At 46.5% G+C, this 16,881-nt stretch overlaps 1 protein-coding gene across 2 annotated transcripts in view; it reads left to right on the top strand.

The window, feature by feature from the left end:
• CREBBP (CREB binding protein) overlaps positions 1 to 16,881 on the top strand; it is a 132,872-nt gene that overhangs the window by 45,711 nt on the left and 70,280 nt on the right. For both annotated transcript variants that reach the window (XM_067013924.1, XM_059037418.2), the window contains exon 3: positions 11,799 to 11,975. In XM_067013924.1, coding sequence (XP_066870025.1) covers positions 11,799 to 11,975 — 177 coding nt within the window. The remainder of the gene's footprint in view (positions 1 to 11,798; positions 11,976 to 16,881) is intronic.

The raw sequence follows: 16,881 nt of genomic DNA, 5'->3' as shown, positions 1-16,881 counted from the left end.
TCAATGTCTGATGACAGGTTAAAATTAATATTTTAGGGATTTCCCTGGTGGTGCAGTGGTTAAGAATCCACCTGCCAATGCAGGGGACACAGGTTTGAGCTCTGGTCCAGGAAGATCCCACATGCCACGGAGCAACTAAGCCCATGTGCCACAACTACTGAGCCTTCGCTCTAGAGCCCATGCGCCACAACTACTGAGCCTGTGTGCCATAACTACTGAGCCTGCACACCACACTACGGAAGCCTCTGCACCCTAGAGCCTGCGTGCCACAACTACTGAGCCCACGTGCTGCAGCTGCTGAAGCCTGCGCGCTCTAGGGCCTGCGTCCCACAACTACTGAGCCTGCGTGCTGCAACTACTGAAGCCCGTGCACCTAGAGCCCATGCTCTGCAACAAGAGAAGCCACTGCAATGAGAAGCCTGCATACGACAACGAAGAGTATCCCCTGCTCACCGGAATTAGAGAAAGCCGCACACAGCAATGAAGACCCAGTGCAGCCAAAAAAATTAATTAATTAATTAATTTTAATTTTTTAAAAAAGAAAAAGCAGTTAATATTTTAAGTACAGGTGTGCAGCCCAGCAGTGTATCATCTTGTCATTGTGGGCAGTCATAATGTTTGAGCAGAGAATGGCTTTGAAAAATAACTTTTGGGGACTTCTCTGGTGGCTCAGTGGTTAAGAATCCACCTGCCAGTGCAGGGGGACACGGGTTCAAGCCCTGGTCCAGGAAGATCCCACATGCCACAGAGCAGCTACCCCCGTGCACCACAACTACTGAACCTGCACTCCTGGAGCCCATGCTCTGCAACAGGAGAAGCACACGCACCACAATGAAGAGTAGCCCCCACTCACTGCAACTAGAGAAAGCCTGCGCACAGCAACGAAGACCCAACGCAGCCAAAAACAAATAGATAAATTTATTTTTAAAAAATAATAATAGGGACTTCCCTGGTGGCACAGTGGTTAAGAATCCGCCTGCCAATGCATGGGACACGGGTTTGAGTCCTGGTCCGGAAAGATCCCACATGCCGTGGAGCAACTAAGCCCATGCACCACAACTAGTGAGCCTGCACTCTAGAGCCTGCAAGCCACAACTACTGAAGCCTGCGTGCCTAGAGCCAGTGCTCTGCAACAAGAGAAGCCACCACAGTGAGAACCCCATGCACTGCAACGAAGAGTAGCCCCTGCTCTCTGCAACTAGAGAAAGCCTGCATGCAGCAGCAAAGACCCAATGCAGCCAAGAATAAATAAATAAATAAAATTTTAAAAAATAATGACTTTTCCTCCTTAGATAAAATGTTTCGTGCAGAGAATTTGAATAATACAGAAAATGTTTAAAAAATAAAAACCACCTCTAAACCCTTTACTAAATATTTTGGTGTTCTGTCTTCCTTGCTCTGTGTGTATGTGTGTGCGCACGTGTGCGTGTGTTACGGGGATTTTATTTTTTTTTAATCCTTTTTTTAGAAGTTAATGTTGTACAAGGAACATTTTCCCCTTGTCAGTAATGGGTGAGTTGTGGGTTTTTTTGTTTGGTTTTTTTTATGGGTGAGTTTTTATAGTAAAAGAACTGCTTTACTTTTAATGCCACCGCTACTGCCTTACATTGATTTTGCACTTTCATTTTCCAAGTGCTTTCACTTACATTATCTTAAGGAGTGAGGTGCAGCGTCTGTAGTGTGTTAAGGTACCTCTCTGTGTCCTCAAAGCCATGTCTCTGCACCAGTGGACATGACTAAGAACACTTTACTATATACCAAGTATATTTTTGTTAGGACTTTACACAACTCAGTTTTTGGTTAGAAGAAGAACCACATGTATTTGAAACAGTGATATGTCTTTGAGTGTGTTTTATGGTTTGAGATTTATGGCATTTAATAAGCTGGGTGGGACTTTACTTTATCCTCTCCATTCCTTTTCTTGCAGCCGAGGAGGCCCCAGAAAACACTGGGTTTGTGTCCTCACCCTGCCTCCTGGGACTCATCTCCTGCCTCAGCAGTGAAGCTGATCGCCTGTCTGTTATAAGAACTTGTTCAGTTTTCCTGCCCCAATGGAGAGGAAGAACAAAATTCTCTTAAATGTCAGCTTTCTTTCTCTTTTAAATTTTGCTAGAAATAGGGGCTTCCCTGGTGGCGCAGTGGTTGAGAGCCCGCCTGCCGATGCAGGGGACACGGGTTTGTGCCCTGGTCCGGGAAGATCCCACATGCCGCGGAGCGACTGGGCCCGTGAGCCATGGCTGCTGATCCTGCACGTCCGGAGCCTGTGCTCCGCGACAGGAGAGGCCACAACAGTGAGAGGCCCGCATACCACACACACACAAAAAAATTTTGCTAGAAATAATCATGGGCTCTCTTCCCTACAGCCTTCTTTGCCTGTTCGGTCCCAACTTTACCTCTCCTTCCCCTGAATTCCCGCATTATCTGTGTGGACATCACCTTGTTCCTCTATTGTCTCCTCTGCCTGCTCTGTTTCAGCATTTTTCAAGTGGATTGTAAATCCATGGAGTAGGGTCCTTCTTGGCCTAACAGGAGAGAGCTGTCCTGTAGAGGGTCGGGGTAAGGATTATTAAAAACTTGGCTTTGTGTTCCATTGTGCTGTAGCTGAGCTACAGTGTAAATTAAAATTCGTCTTTCTACAGATTCATTCCTTATAAAATAAAATGCTTTTTTATTTTTCCCTTTTCTCTCCTACTCTTTTATCATCTTTTCCTCTTTCCTCCTCTTTCTCCATAGCCACTGCGGGCTTGGCTTGACTTGGCTTTGATGCAATCCTAAAGAGGCTGCTTTCCCACCTAAAAAATGTTAGGACTTGAAGAATTAGGGAAGGCAATCAATTTAAGTTTTATCACCCTCACCTTGGCTTGGCAGTACTTCCTGTAACACGATTTGGGAAATGGCGTGGAGCATGTGAAGCTGTGGAAAGCGTAGGGGCCTGTGCAGTGCGGGTGGCAGGGAGCGCCCTACAAAATCCCAGTCTCCTTGACAGGCCGCTGGCCACCCCACAGGGAGCCTAGACTTAATGAGGTCCTCCCGATCCAGGGGCCAGCACTTGGCCACACAGAATCCAAGTCCCCATCTGCCTCTCTTTGCGGGTAGCTGGGCCTTCCAGGAGTACGGACATCATACAATTCAAGGGCTGATTGTTTAAAACCAAGAAAGTCACTGGGTTTTCAGATCACAAAGAACTTTTTATAAATAAATTTATTTATTTATTTTTGGCTGCATTGGGTCTTCATTGCCGCACACGGGCTTTCTCTGGTTGCGGCAAGTGGGCTTCTCATTGTGGTGGCTTCTCTTGTTGTGGAGCATGGGCTCTAAACGCACGGGCTTCAGTAGTTGTGGCACTTGGTCTCAGAAGTTGTGGCTCACAGGCTCTAGAGAGCAGGTTCAATAGTTGTGGCTCGCAGGTTTAGTTGCTCTGTGGCATGTAGAGTCTTCCTGGACCAGGGCTTGAACCCATGTCCCCTGCATTGGCAGGTGGATTCTTTTTGTGTGTGTGTGGTACGCGGGCCTCTCACTGTCGTGGCCTCTCCCCTTGCGGAGCACAGGCTCCGGACGCGCAGGCTCAGCGACCATGGCTCACAGGTCCAGCCGCTCCGCGGCATGTGGGATCTTCCCGGACCGGGGCACGAACCCGCGTCCCCTGCATCGGCAGGCGGATTCTCAACCACTGCGCCACCAGGGAAGCCCGGCGGGTGGATTCTTAACCACTGAACCACCAGGGAAGTCCAGGATCACAGGGAACTTTAAAGATCACCTAGTGGTCATCTAAATGCTTCGTGTCTCACGGCTGAGGAGAACTAAAACTTAGAGGGAACAAGAGGTTTGTCTCAGTCACACAGCTGATTAGCCGCAGGCAGAGTCAGGATTAGTTACCCCACTGACCTTGGCCTGGTGCTTTTGCTTGTGAATTAATGCAGACTGTACCCTGGAGAACTGGTGTGTCTAACTTTTGTGTCCTGTGGGGGGTACCAACAGTGTTAGGGCACTGACTTTGTTGCTAGAAGTTTCTAGAACAATTGGGTAACTACAAATGAGGCATGAGACCTTGTCAGTGATCTGCTGTCCTGTCACCTTCCTTTTAGGAGTTTCCACCGTTCTTTCTAAGTCACATTCTGCTCACATATCATCCAAGGGCAGTACTATGAGAGTCAGCAAATAATTCTGCCCATCTTCCAGTTGCGATTTATTAGTCTAAGGAGAGTGTTCAGACTTGGGGGCTGTGTATTTCCCTGAATGCTTTCAAAGCTGGCATCCTTCTGAGAGTTGAGTTCAGCGAGGGGGGCTGCTCACATGCCCAGGGTCCTCATTCCCAGTTCTCTTACTCCAGGTGACACTGGACAGCCAGGCGATGGCTTTGGCATTGCAATTTGTTGCATATTTCTACTTACTCTTTATCTGCCAAGTTGAGGTACTGGAAGGATTCCAAGAGCAAGCGGGTGATATCAGACAGCTGAACACAGCCATGTCTTTCCATGAAAACTGCTTTTCTTGGCTTTCTCCCAACAATGTTAGGTTGCCAGGAGAAAATGCTTTTGGCTTTACAAATGATATGGCCATACTCTGGGGTAGTTCTGGTTTTTTGGGTTTTTTTGTGGATTTTTTTGGCTTTGTTTTTTGGTTTTTTTGGTCATTGAAAAGAGTGAATACTTGTGACTCTTAAATTATTTGGCAGCTTTTTGCTCATGGCATCCTAAATTGTGTTGTTTTTACATACTTTATATGAATTTGTGGCTTTATGTGTGTACCAGCATGTGAAGAAAGACGCTGAAAACTTCAGGTTAATAAACCTGTCAGGTTAGGTCGAAGCCACATCAGATGGAACATTCGTTGCTTTGTCGTGGCCAGCTTGCAAGTGGGAGTCACATCAATCTCTTTTTTTGTGAAAATGTTCTTTCTTGTTCAATTCTTTGATGTTTTGACTTAAATTTCAACCCAGGAATGTTAGGCTAGGGTATTTTGATCATATATTGTTACAGCTTATGATCTATTTTAAGTTCCAAGTGAACATTCTGAGTATTAATTATTTTTTAAGCTGGAAAACAATCTAGAGTGAAACTGGAAATTTTGTGATTTACTAGGACAATTTGAACATAATTGTCTGTTAAAAGTATTTCTAGAACTGGTGAATGCACAAGATTGTTTTTGTCACAAGTTTATTTCATGTTTCTCTGCAAATGTCTCATAATCAAATGCCAGTAATCCCAGCTGGGTTCTCCCTCTGATCCTACCTGTTTGAACCATTCCACCATCACACAGTCTCTGAAAAATGTTCAGTTTTTAAATTAGTACCCTAACTTAGGAAAGAAACTACATCTAGTGTAAAATGATTCCCCCCCCAAAGCCAAATAATAGCATACTAGCCAGTGCCTGTAGCACCTGCTATATGTCAGTCACTCTTCTTGGTACTTCATGTTCGTGAATCCATTTAATTCTAACACAACCCTAAGAGAGGAGGTGCTATCATCTGCACTTTACAGGTGGTAAAGCTCAGGCAGAGAGAAATTTAAGTAAATTGCCGAAGGTCACACAGCTGGCAAGTGGCAGAGCCACCTGCAGACCAGGTCCTCCGTACTTAACCACAACATCCTACTGTCTCTTAGAATGAAATCTTATTTGTGGCTATGTTCCAATAAAACTTTTGTTTGTTTTGTTTTTTCAAAAACAGGCATTGGGCTGCTTTGGTCCTGGGGCCATAGTTTGCGGATGCCTGGTCTTGGTGGACTGAGCCTGTCCTTTTTGGCAATGCGAGTCTGGGCAGTGCAATTCCGAGTGCGCCTGGAGGAGCTGAGGCTCTGCCTAAGTGAGGGGGCAATGAGCCTACAGCGACGGTGGCGCCTCTAGGAGGGGCAGGGCAGGGCGAGCATCACGGCAGGTTCACCGGCTGATCTGTTGTGTTCCTCAGCTTTCTGGGCCACCCTTTCCTCATCTATGGAGTGTAAATTTTAACTAGATAACTCTCTGAGGCCTTCCAGCTGACAGTTCTAACCTGTCTTATTGTCCCTACTAAGCTTATCGCTGAAGGCCGTATTTTGTTTTCTTTCTGTTTCCTGACCAGCATCATACCAGTTACACACACACACACACACACACACACACACCCCAGTGGTATTTCTCTGATTGCTGTGTAGTGTGGTTTTAAGTGTTTATTAAGGTGTGAGGAAAACTGCTGAAGAATTTAGCTTTTGAAATGGGCTCATTGAAACCACATCAAACTCATCATTTGTTGCCACTTGAAGCATTTCTGAAGCCCTGGTGGACTCTAAGTAAAATAATGAAGTGGAAGCGTGTTTCTGGCTGTCCTGCTCCAGCCCTGAACATCTTCCCTCTTACCTCCCTTTCCTGATATTCTCAGATGGTCACACAGTGTGTCCCCCATCAAGCTTTTAGCTCAAAAATAGTTATGATCTGATCCTTCCTGTGGGTGTGCATTTCAAGAGGATGATTACAGATGGAAATTGGGGAGAGTTCATTTGTGAGGGTGGTTGTTACATGAGTGGTTGACATCCCTGGATGGGAGTCTGCTACTAGGAAAGGCCCGTATGTGGCAGGGGTGTGTGAGGTCTGGGAAGAGGGAGTTGCCTTCCCCAAAGGCAGGCATTCTTAATCTTTAGGGGATCTTAGGACCGCTTTTGAGAATCTAATAATGGACCTTTTCTCTCAAAAATGCACATCACACAAAATGTGTACAGACATTTCCGCCCAGGCACCCTTGCCTGCCGTGGACTGCCCAGGCAGGCCCAGGCCCACTGTCTCATCCCAAGGGAGTTTGGGCTGCTGCTGAAGGTAGAGGAGCTACAACCTGTGTGGCCCTAACTGCAAAGAAAGTGTTTCTCTGTCCCACTTTACTACGAAAGAGCAAGAAAAGGAATACTTGGCTTGCTACTATTGTAGAAACCTATTCTGGGGAGAAACTTACATGATCATTGTTACTTCTCCTTAACACCCCTAGCTAGTTCTTTGGGTTTTCAGTTACTACCTTATTTGATTAGATGAGTTAGGTAAGTAGTAGAGATCTTCTCCGGTTAGTGCAGTGTGGTGGAGAGATCTCCCTGCTCTTTTGCAGCCCACGGCTTGTTCTCTTATTATGTTGATAGTTGTCATATCATGACACAAGTAGAAAATGAAATATTTGTCCCACACTGAGGTCAGCAGAGGAGGCCGTTTGCAGCCACAGGTGACCATGGAGGCTGATGGACCATTATCGCAGTGCACCAGTGGGAAGCTCTGGGCTGGGGCCTGGCTGAGGCCTTGCACCAAAGCCAAAGGTTTGCTGGCCTAGTGCACGTAAGCACAGAGTGCCTGTTGTACAGCCAGGCGGGGCTCCTGTCTGTGCTGTCATGGGGCACAAAATCGTATTTGTCCTATAAAACCAACTCCTAGTGCATATGCTCTTTGTACTCAACCTTTGAGCACAGGCCAGTGGACTGACAGCCTGTCCATTGCAGCTAGTAGCTGAGATCCTCGTGGTGACTGTTTAGAAAACAGAAAGGAGCCTGTTCTGCTGCCTCTCCCAGTGCCCGCTTCACGCAGTGGTGACCCTTATCTGTGCTTGGCTTCTGTGACTGGGGCACAGTTCTTTGATTCCCCCGCTGCCCTCAGGGCTGATGTTGGGGTTTCTGTTGTTCCGAGGGGTGGGCTGCATGATGCAGTGAGTCTCTTGGAGTGTTCATTTATTTGGTTCTTTCCCCAAATACTAACTGATACCCACTATGTACTGGGACCCAAGGACACAGAGGAGACGTATGTTCTAGGAAGGCAAGAAGTTTCGTCCTGGTTTTGTGCCAAAGATAGATTTGGGATGGGTTGTCATAAATATTATTATGACAGATACTGCCACAGAGTTGTGTCCTGTTTTGAACCTTCCATAGCATATCTGTAGTATGTGTCTGTCAGAGTAGAGAAGCATCGTCTACTCTGTTCCTCTTCTGTGATGTCTGTCATTCACCTTCTTGCCTGACAGCTCAGAACTTCAGCAGTTTTTGATTGATGGGCCAGGTGCTGTCAACAGAATTTGCTGCGGACGCTATCTTTGTTTCATAATGAGGCTCTTGTAGGCATTGTTCAGGTTTGTTTGAACTAAACCCTAAAGACAGGTTTCCTCATCTGGTTTAATGCTTTAGAATCATGCCAAGGCTAATACCTAATCCCATCCTGGGGCAGGGGGTAGGCCTCAGGATCTGGCACTAGTTTGGGGGGGTTTGGGGGAGGTTGTCTTTTTTACCTTCTTATCTAGTTTGTTCTTCCCTGGTACACAGGGACTGTAGTTTACATGTCTTTATTGTCTCTTTGAAGTGATAGACAAACAACAGAGTAAGTAGGTTCTCAAATGATTGATTGATACACTTGGTTACAAGAATGCATTTTCATGGGAATACTTGGTAGACCTATAAGACATTATTTAATTTATATTTCCTTATGGGAGAGCTTGCCTTTTTTTCAGTACTTACCATAGTTAACTTTTCCTGTTTTCTAAGATTGAACTTGAATTAAATGCTTAAAAGGGCTCTGGAAGAATAGAGTGAAAGGATATTTTAACATGTATAGGCTGTTGCTGAATGAGGCAGAATGTAAATATTCTGTAGGCTTTAATTTGTTCATATATAAACTGCACCATTAACTGAACAGTTGCCTACTGTTCTACTTTTTGAATATTATTGAAAAGATTGTGTGCTGGTTCTATAGCAGCCTTAAACCAAAATCTGATAAACTTCGGTTGAAAATAAAGTTTACTAAATTGCTATCAAGTAACTGTTGGGAAATTAAAAGAAATATGTTGATTTTATTAATTGGAGTTAGACAAACATCTCGATTTATACTATTTCATCATGAGCTAAAGAACACGTTGGTGCTAAAAAAACATTGTTAGCTAGACTTGAGAATGTTCGATCTGATCAAAGGAGAAGAGATACAGACAGGAAATCAGAAATCTAGAAGTGAAGGGCTTTTACTCAAAACTGCAGGCTAGGACTGGAGCAGCCTTCCAGTTCTACCAGCCTCTGCCAGAGGATAGTTGGGACCACGGGGCCTGGTTGGCTGATGTGGCTGGGTGGCCTGTTAGAGGACTGTCCTTACCTGGGCCTCTGTTAGCTCTGATGTTAAGGAGGGACTGACCCTGGACCAGTCAGGACCTTGGAGCCCGATCCCAAAGGTGGCTGTGACTTGCTTTGGTTCATCCTTGGAGTGTGTTGTCATAGGCTGGGGGTGGGATTTTCCCCAATTTTTTTTTTAGACACATAACCTCCTGTGAGCTGGCCTTTCCTTACCTACTGTCTGTGATCTTTGGCTTTACCTTGGTTCTTGCCACACCATGAGGATTCAAACCATGTTGAGAGGTTTCCTTCACTCTGGAATGGCCAAGAAGAAAAGGTGAGAACAGATTTCCTGATGAAATCTGTCAGTGTCCACAGCACATTGGTGCTTTGTCCCAGAGGCTCACCAGGCGAGTAGTAGCCAACTGACCAGACCACACACCCACCCAGTTTTCACCCTGGCAAGGCGATCGTGTGAACACCATCCCAATATTCGCAGAGGCTTAGATGTTTTTAACAGGGCTGGTGAACTTTGAGCCGCACAGGTCCCCTCTGGAAGCTTGTTGACCTCTTGGTATTTATGTCCCTCTCTACACCAAAGGGCTGACTGCCTTGGACAGTTGGTGTCAGTGGAAGGACAGTTGCCTCTCCTTTCCCACCCCCCAGCTGCCATCCACTTTGATTCATCAGTACTAGTAACTTCCAAAACAACATTGATTTTTCTTGTTTATCAGATTGGTTACATGGAGAAAGCTCTATGACAAGTAGGAAAATTATATCTGAACGTATTCTGAGCTGGGCTTGGTTCATAGCAGGCGCTAGGTAAACGCTGGCTGACTGTGAGCAGGGATTCATGGAGGGTAAATTGATGCATGTGTCTTCTGACATGTTTGGTCCTAAGTAGAGAAATTTTAAAAGAAATTTGGGAAATGGAAATTATAACCATGTTTTTTCCCCAAATTCTTGGGGCTCTGAGAGCAGTGTTTGAGTTTGTGCAGAATTCTACAAGAAGTAATCATTACGTGGAGTTAATTTAGTGTAATACTTCCTGAAAAATATAGATTTTTGCTTCAGTTCTTCTGAGTTTCAGATAACAACTGAAGGAACCTAGTCGAGAATCAGAAATGTCCTTTATGTTAAAAGTTTGCTGATTAAGTCTCGCCTTGATTAAATCATCTGAATTCAGAGTTGAGCCTACTTGGTGGGCTTCATAAAGAATTTGTTTCAGTTATCTCAGGTTGACTTTGAATTTCAGTTGAATTTAAATTTGTTTCGGTTTACTCAAGTAAAGAAAATAAGGCAAAAGTGGCAGCTAGAATGTGTTCACTTTCAAAAAATTGAGAAGTACCGCTGTGAGGGCTATATGTGGAAACCACCAGTACGTATGAAAATGCCAGAACAAGATCTTTTTGGTTACAGTAGTTTGGTTTTATTTGTGTTTTTATGCGGACATTTCAGCAGGAAAGGGTCGATTGTGTTGATCATCTGTTTGTTTGCAGCCTAGAATTTTAGAGCTGAAAGAAGTAATGCAGTTGTCTTGTGCAAGACGCTCATCTTTCAGGTGAGATAAAGGTCCATAGAAGGAACGTGAGTTAACCAGCGTGAACGGTTGTGAGGTTGGTGGAGAGAACTGAGCTGTGATTTCTTGAATGGAAACTCTCTCCCCTAGGGAAGGGGGGTCTTCCCTTCAGGAGACTCCTTCCTCCCAGTTTCTAAACATCAAATGCACCAGGACACCAGAAAAGTAGAGCAGGCAGTAGTAGGCAGCAGATGGATTGTTGCAACTTCGTGAGAGAGCAAAGCAGGCAGACTAGAAAAGCCACTCTCTTAGTAATGAGACTCTACTTCTCCAGAGGGGGCGGCTGAGCAGCAGGGCATCACTGTGGGGATTCCCGGATTCATGCATGTGGAGGTTAGAGCTGAGGGGTCTGGCGGGAACCTGACCAGGGTCTCTTGACTGGAGGGGATTTCTGACTCTTGTGGTTGGTTGCTGCCCCACACCGTGGCATAGGTGGGGTTCCTCCTTTCCATTCTGGGCTTTATCTACTATACAGTTTGTTTTATTTCACTGTAATTAAAATAAGACTTTATTATGGAAAACTTCAAATACGTATAATATTAGAGGGGCTAGTATAACACCCCCACACACCTGTCCCCTGGTGAGGAGTCACCAACGTTTGTCCAGTCGTTTTTCATCTACACTACCCCTTGCCTCACTAGGTTTTAAAGCAGATCCCAGACATTATATCATTTCTTTGTCAGTATTTATACTCTGCATTTTGAACTAATGGAAACTTAAATCTGATGGGGGGTGGTAGCTGAAAGAAACTAATTACTTACAGAGTAATTAAGGATTAAACTGAAGGAGCTCCCCTTTGTCATTATTCTGGAAGCTTTTGTTTTCCAAATGATCTTAATGGGTCGGTGCCACTCTCAGGGTAGGGGACTTGGCGTGAGGAGCATGGCTGAGGGGTAAGGGTGGAAAAGTGCTGGCTCTTGGGATGATATTTAGGAGGAGGGGACAGATAGGGTTGTTGGGAGCACCTTCACTAGTCTTCTGCCTTTAGTCTGTAGCTGTTTGAGCAAGTTGCTCTGTTCATAATCCTAATTGTGAACGCTGAGAATGAGCCTTTAATTTATAATTGAAATGAAGATTTTATAGGAAGTAATGATTTTTGCTTCAGTGGGTCAAAGTGAGTGTTTCTGAGGCTCTTCCTTTCATGTGTGGTCGCGTCAGGAGGGCTGACGTTGCTCTTTTTGTTTCAGATGGGAATGACTGGTAACACAAGTCCATTTGGACAACCCTTTAGTCAAACTGGAGGGCAGCAGATGGGAGCCCCTGGAGTGAACCCTCAGCTGCCCAGCAAGCAGAGCATGGTCAATAGCTTGCCTCCCTTCGCTGCAGACATCAAGAATGCTTCAGTCACCAACGTGCCAAACATGGTAAGTTGCCCTTGGTCTCAGAGCTGTGGGTCTCCAGTGGGTGCTTTGGTGTGTGGATTTTATCGTGCTGACAGTGAAGATCTGCAACTAAAAGTGTGTCTTGTATGAAAGGAAAACAACCTGTATTTCTTATGCGTACGCTCTCTCAGTGAGTTTAATTTTCTGTGATGAGTTGCCCGTAAGGGGCTAGTTAAGATGATTCAGCTAGTCCTCCTGAGGTCCCTATGTGGAGGGAGAGGGTTCATGTCCATGAGTCATTTTGACTTTCCTCCAGAGTCACCCTCTTGATTCAGAGCCTGTGCTCTGCAACAAGAGAAGTCACTGCAATGAGAAGCCCGTGCACCGCAACGAAGAGTAGAGCCAAGAGAATTGGAGAGATGGGCTTTTTTACACTTCCCGTCTGTTAGTGGTTGAAGCTGTCAGTAGAAGTCCATCCATTTCTGTTACGAAGGACATTTATCTTCAGAGAACTGTACCTTGTCTGTGATATGTGTGTGTCCTGTCTGACTTGACAGATGGTTTCACATGTCTTCATTCTCCCTGAGATTTCCTACCTATAAAATAGAAACTACCCTTGGAACTCTCAGCTTAACTAACCCAGATATTAATGGGAAAATAGCTCCTTTTGTGCCACAAAATGGCATCTCTTTTAATTCCGGCCACTAAGGGGAAGTGTGTTCTTTTGTCGGACCTCACCGTGCATACATGGCTTCTGTGTCTCTGATGTGCCTTTAGCGATGGGTCAGGGCCTGGAGCAGCCACTCTCCTCTCCCCTGGGCCTGTCCTGCCAGGGCTGCCATCCACATAGTTGTGCAGAGTGATTTGGGAAGGCTCAGAAGAAAGCTGGGAGATTATGTTCAGAAAAAGTTGCTTTTTGTCTTTTGATTTTTAAAAAACTTTAATTTGAAGTATCTGTTGTAAATATACAGCCAAGAATTCCTATATCTCCATCACCCACTTCCCTTGATGTTAACATCTTCTATAACCTTGGTACATTTGCCAAAACTAAGGAATTGACTGCTTACAGTACTTAGAAGTTTTGAGGCTGTTGGAAGCAGGAAGAGTTGGATCTCTTTCTCCTTGTTTTTGTTAAAAATCAGAAAAGGGGGCTTCCCTGGTGGCTCAGTGGTTAAGAATCTGCCTGCCAATGCAGGGGACACGGGTTCGAGCCCTGGTCCAAGAAGATCCCACATGCCGCGGAACAACTAAGCCTGTGCGCCACAACTGCTGAGCCTGTGCTCTAGAGTCCGCAAGCCACAACTACGGAAGCCCATGCACCTAGAGCCTGTGCTCTGCAATAAGAGAAGTCACTGCAATGAGAAGCCCGTGCACCACAACGAAGAGTAGCCACCACTCACAAGAGAAGGCCTGTGCACAGCATCGAAGACCCAACACAGCCACACACAAAAAAAAAAATCAGAAAAGGGAGTGATACCGAGGGACCCTAATCTGATTCCCGAGATATCTTATTCAGATTCGCTCTCAGTTTGCTACATTCTTCCTTCTTTAAAAAGAAAGGGGGGCTTCCCTGGTGGCACAGTGATTGAGAATCCGCCTGTTGATGCAGGGGACACGGGTTCATGCCCTGGTCCGGGAAGATCCCACATGCCGCGGAGCGGCTAGGCCTGTGAGCCATGGCCGCTGAGCCTGCGCGTCCGGAGCCTGTGCTCTACAACGGGAGAGGCCACAACAGTGAGAGGCCCGCATACCGCAAAAAAAAAAAAAAAGAAAGAAAGAAAGAAAGAAAGAAAGGGTACAAGCAATGAGATCTGTTTTCAAGCTGCTTCAAGTTTTTACTTCTTTATTTCTTCTTCTGATCATCCCCCTGTAACTTTCCTGGATCTGCTTCTCTCCTTCCAGTAACTTTTTGTTGCCAGAATTGCCCTGTTCCTGGCCATACAGACCCAGAACTTACAACAAAGCCCACTGCTCCCTTCACACGGCTCCTCTCAGCCCTGGGGGCGGCAGGCCAGGATCCCCAGCCCTGCTCTTCCTGTTCTCTCCTGCCTTTCCTTTTCCAGTCCTCACTGGGAGGGCAGTAGCGTGGACTTCAGTACTGTTGATTGTCACCTGGGTTTGGTCAGTGACCTGGAGCACATTTTGGCTTCAGAGTAAGAGTGTTTGCTTTTCACAGACATTCTGTGTTTTGTAGTCTGAGAAACCCTGACCTAACATTTTCTTCCCTTTTCTTTTTTTAAATCTTCTCCAGGCCCACTTTTTTATCCTTTCTCCTTTACCCCCAACTTAGTGGCAGAATCCTTTCACTGCAGGTTCCTCTGCCTGCCTCTGCGGCTCCAGGGGACTGAATTCCTGAGAGTGGTGTGCTTGTCAAGGGCAGGTTCAGACTAGACTAGAAAGAGGCTTCTGGTTGCCTCCACCCGTGCCTGGGCTGGAGCCTTTTGGGCTAGGGAAGGCTTCTCTCTCCCTTGGCACTGTTGACATTTGGGGTGGGATCTTTCTCTGTTGTGGGGGCCATCCTGTGTATTATGGGATGTTTAGCAATAACCCTGGCCTTCACCCACTCGATGCTCACAGCCCTCCACCCCGACCCCCCTATAGCTGGCCCCAGTTGAAAGCCCCTGCTCCGGGGAATGGTTAGGGGAGGCAGTAGCAGTAACATCTCATCCTTCTGTCTGTGACATCTAACAGATAAAACCAGTTCTCTCCCCCTCTCCCCCCGCCTTGGCCTTATCAGGCTACCCGCATGGTGAACTGGGGAAGTATCTTGGTGTATGGGAGCCTAGCCACCACTTTCCCACAGGGGCACGGGTGGACTCTTGGAGAGATCCACAGCTTGTGCCTTTGAAGTGAAGTCCTCAGACGTTTACCGCGGGGTTCGGGGCAGGCTTCACCAGGCCAGGTGACCCAGCCACGGCCTTCACGCTATTGGGCGCAGCACAGGAACCAGAGGGGACTGACAGAGAAACAGGGTAGCAAGTGCACATAATTTGCCTAATATCTTTCTAAGTGCTTTCTCACCCTGCGTTTTACCTTATTCTTTCGACAGCCTCTTGAAAGACATCATTACACCTCCCATTTTACAGATGAAGAGGCTGAGGGTCTGAGGGCTGTAGGTTCGTTCAGGGCTATGTAACTTCTTGTCTGCAAGGCCCAAAGCTCCTTCAGTATGTCCTGGTGTCATGTTTTAGTGGCTCCAAGCCCTTTGGGGTGTGTTTACATTGCTTATTTGCAGTTCCTCAAACATGTTTTGTTGTCTTCCTTGAGTTTTCTAAATTGTTTCTGGCCCCTTGGAGCCCAGAGATTTTTATACAGTGAGAGAGAGCAGTTACCAAAGATCTAGATTTCTTTAATTAAAAAAAAAAGAAAAATTTGGAACCTTGAACATATTTGTTTTTTTGGTCATGCTTTGAGGAGTGGTCTTTTAAAGCCCAGCTAGGTTCAGTGTGCCAAACAGTTGCGCTCAGGACTCTGATACCGAATCACCTGGTGCCTTGGTTGAGCTCTTTGTGGGACGATTGACACTTGGTCACTGGCCGAGGGACTCATGCCTGTCTCCTCTCCTAGAGGATTCCCGCAGCACTGGTGGTGCTCAGGGAGCGAGGGGATGTGGCCGTTCCTTTAACTCGTCTCATTTGTTGAGCACCTTCTCTGAGCCCTGGTGCATCTGGAGTGCTGGTGTGAGTTACGTAGAGCTCACCCCTCTTTTGTGAAATTGGGGGTGGTGGTGATGGAAAACAAATAATTACAAACGCAAACTGCCCCAACAGGTCTGAGTAGCATGGAGAGGTTGAAGTTGACACAGGGACCTCCTTAGGTGGAGGCATCAGAGAGAAGGCTGCACCAAGTAGGGGGTTTTAAGGGCAAGATTGGAAGGATGAGCAGAAGCCACAGAGACCCCAGGGCACTGGGAGAGCGTTGGCATGTGTAGGAGCCAGCAGAAGTCCAGTGGGAAGGGTGAGAGGAAAGTGGTGTGAAGTGGATATGGGGGGCTGGGCAGGAGCCGTCTCAAGGAGGGCCGTGGGTGGCAGCGGCCACTGCAGTGCTCTAGGCTAGCGGAGATGGGGGCCTGGAGGCCATTGATTACAGAGGGGACAGGAGACCAGATGAGATTTGCCACTAGAGTGGATGTGTGAGGTCACCATGTGAGATGACTTGGTGGGAGGCAGGACCATTTACAGAGCTAGCGGAGGAACAGACTGGGAGAAGGGTGATGAAGGGGAGGGCGTTCGTAATTCCACTTTAGACATGCTCCTCTTGAGATGCTTGTGAGATGTCTAGGTGAAGAGGCCAGGCAGATGGATGGACATACACGTAGGGCAGCCACTGTCCATCGGGAGCTGGCGGTAAGTATGCTATGGGAGAAGGACTGTGGAGTGGATGCCATGGTTCAGAGGGGAGCACAGGAAGAGCGACCAGGCAGAGGAGGAGCTGGCAAAGGGGACAGCAAGGGACTGATGTCACTGAAGCCGAGAGAGGAGATCGTTTGGATAGGCAGAGATGGTGGCCCCTGAGATGGTGAGTGAGATGAAGGCCAAAGAGCATCACTGGAATATGCAGGGGATCTGTGGGATGGTCAGGAAGCGTGGAACATCTTCCGTGAGACTTAAGTGTGGCCTGTAGTCATGGAGACCTGTTGATCACCACGGTCTATGGGCTGCCTCTGGGATGTGCTGCCTGGAGCTCCAGAAGGTTCAGAGACCCTATTGCAAATGGGGTCCTTTTGAGGGCATATATATCCCCAGGACAATATCCAAAAGCAAATACCACATCTCCCTAAATTTTCACATGGATTTTGTTGCAGCTCTGTCTCTGTCCATTTTATTTGCAATTTCTTAACTTTCTACAGATTTTTGAAGCTTCTTAGAACTTTTACCATATTATTGTATTTCATGATTCTAAGATGCAAATTTTTTTCACATTTGTAGCATCTTTGAAATCAGGATGT

Source organism: Kogia breviceps, chromosome 14 (assembly GCF_026419965.1).
Source record: "Kogia breviceps isolate mKogBre1 chromosome 14, mKogBre1 haplotype 1, whole genome shotgun sequence".
Lineage (NCBI taxonomy): Eukaryota > Metazoa > Chordata > Mammalia > Artiodactyla > Physeteridae > Kogia > Kogia breviceps.
Note: the sequence above shows the minus strand (reverse complement) of the source record. Positions and strands in the feature narration are given on the sequence as shown.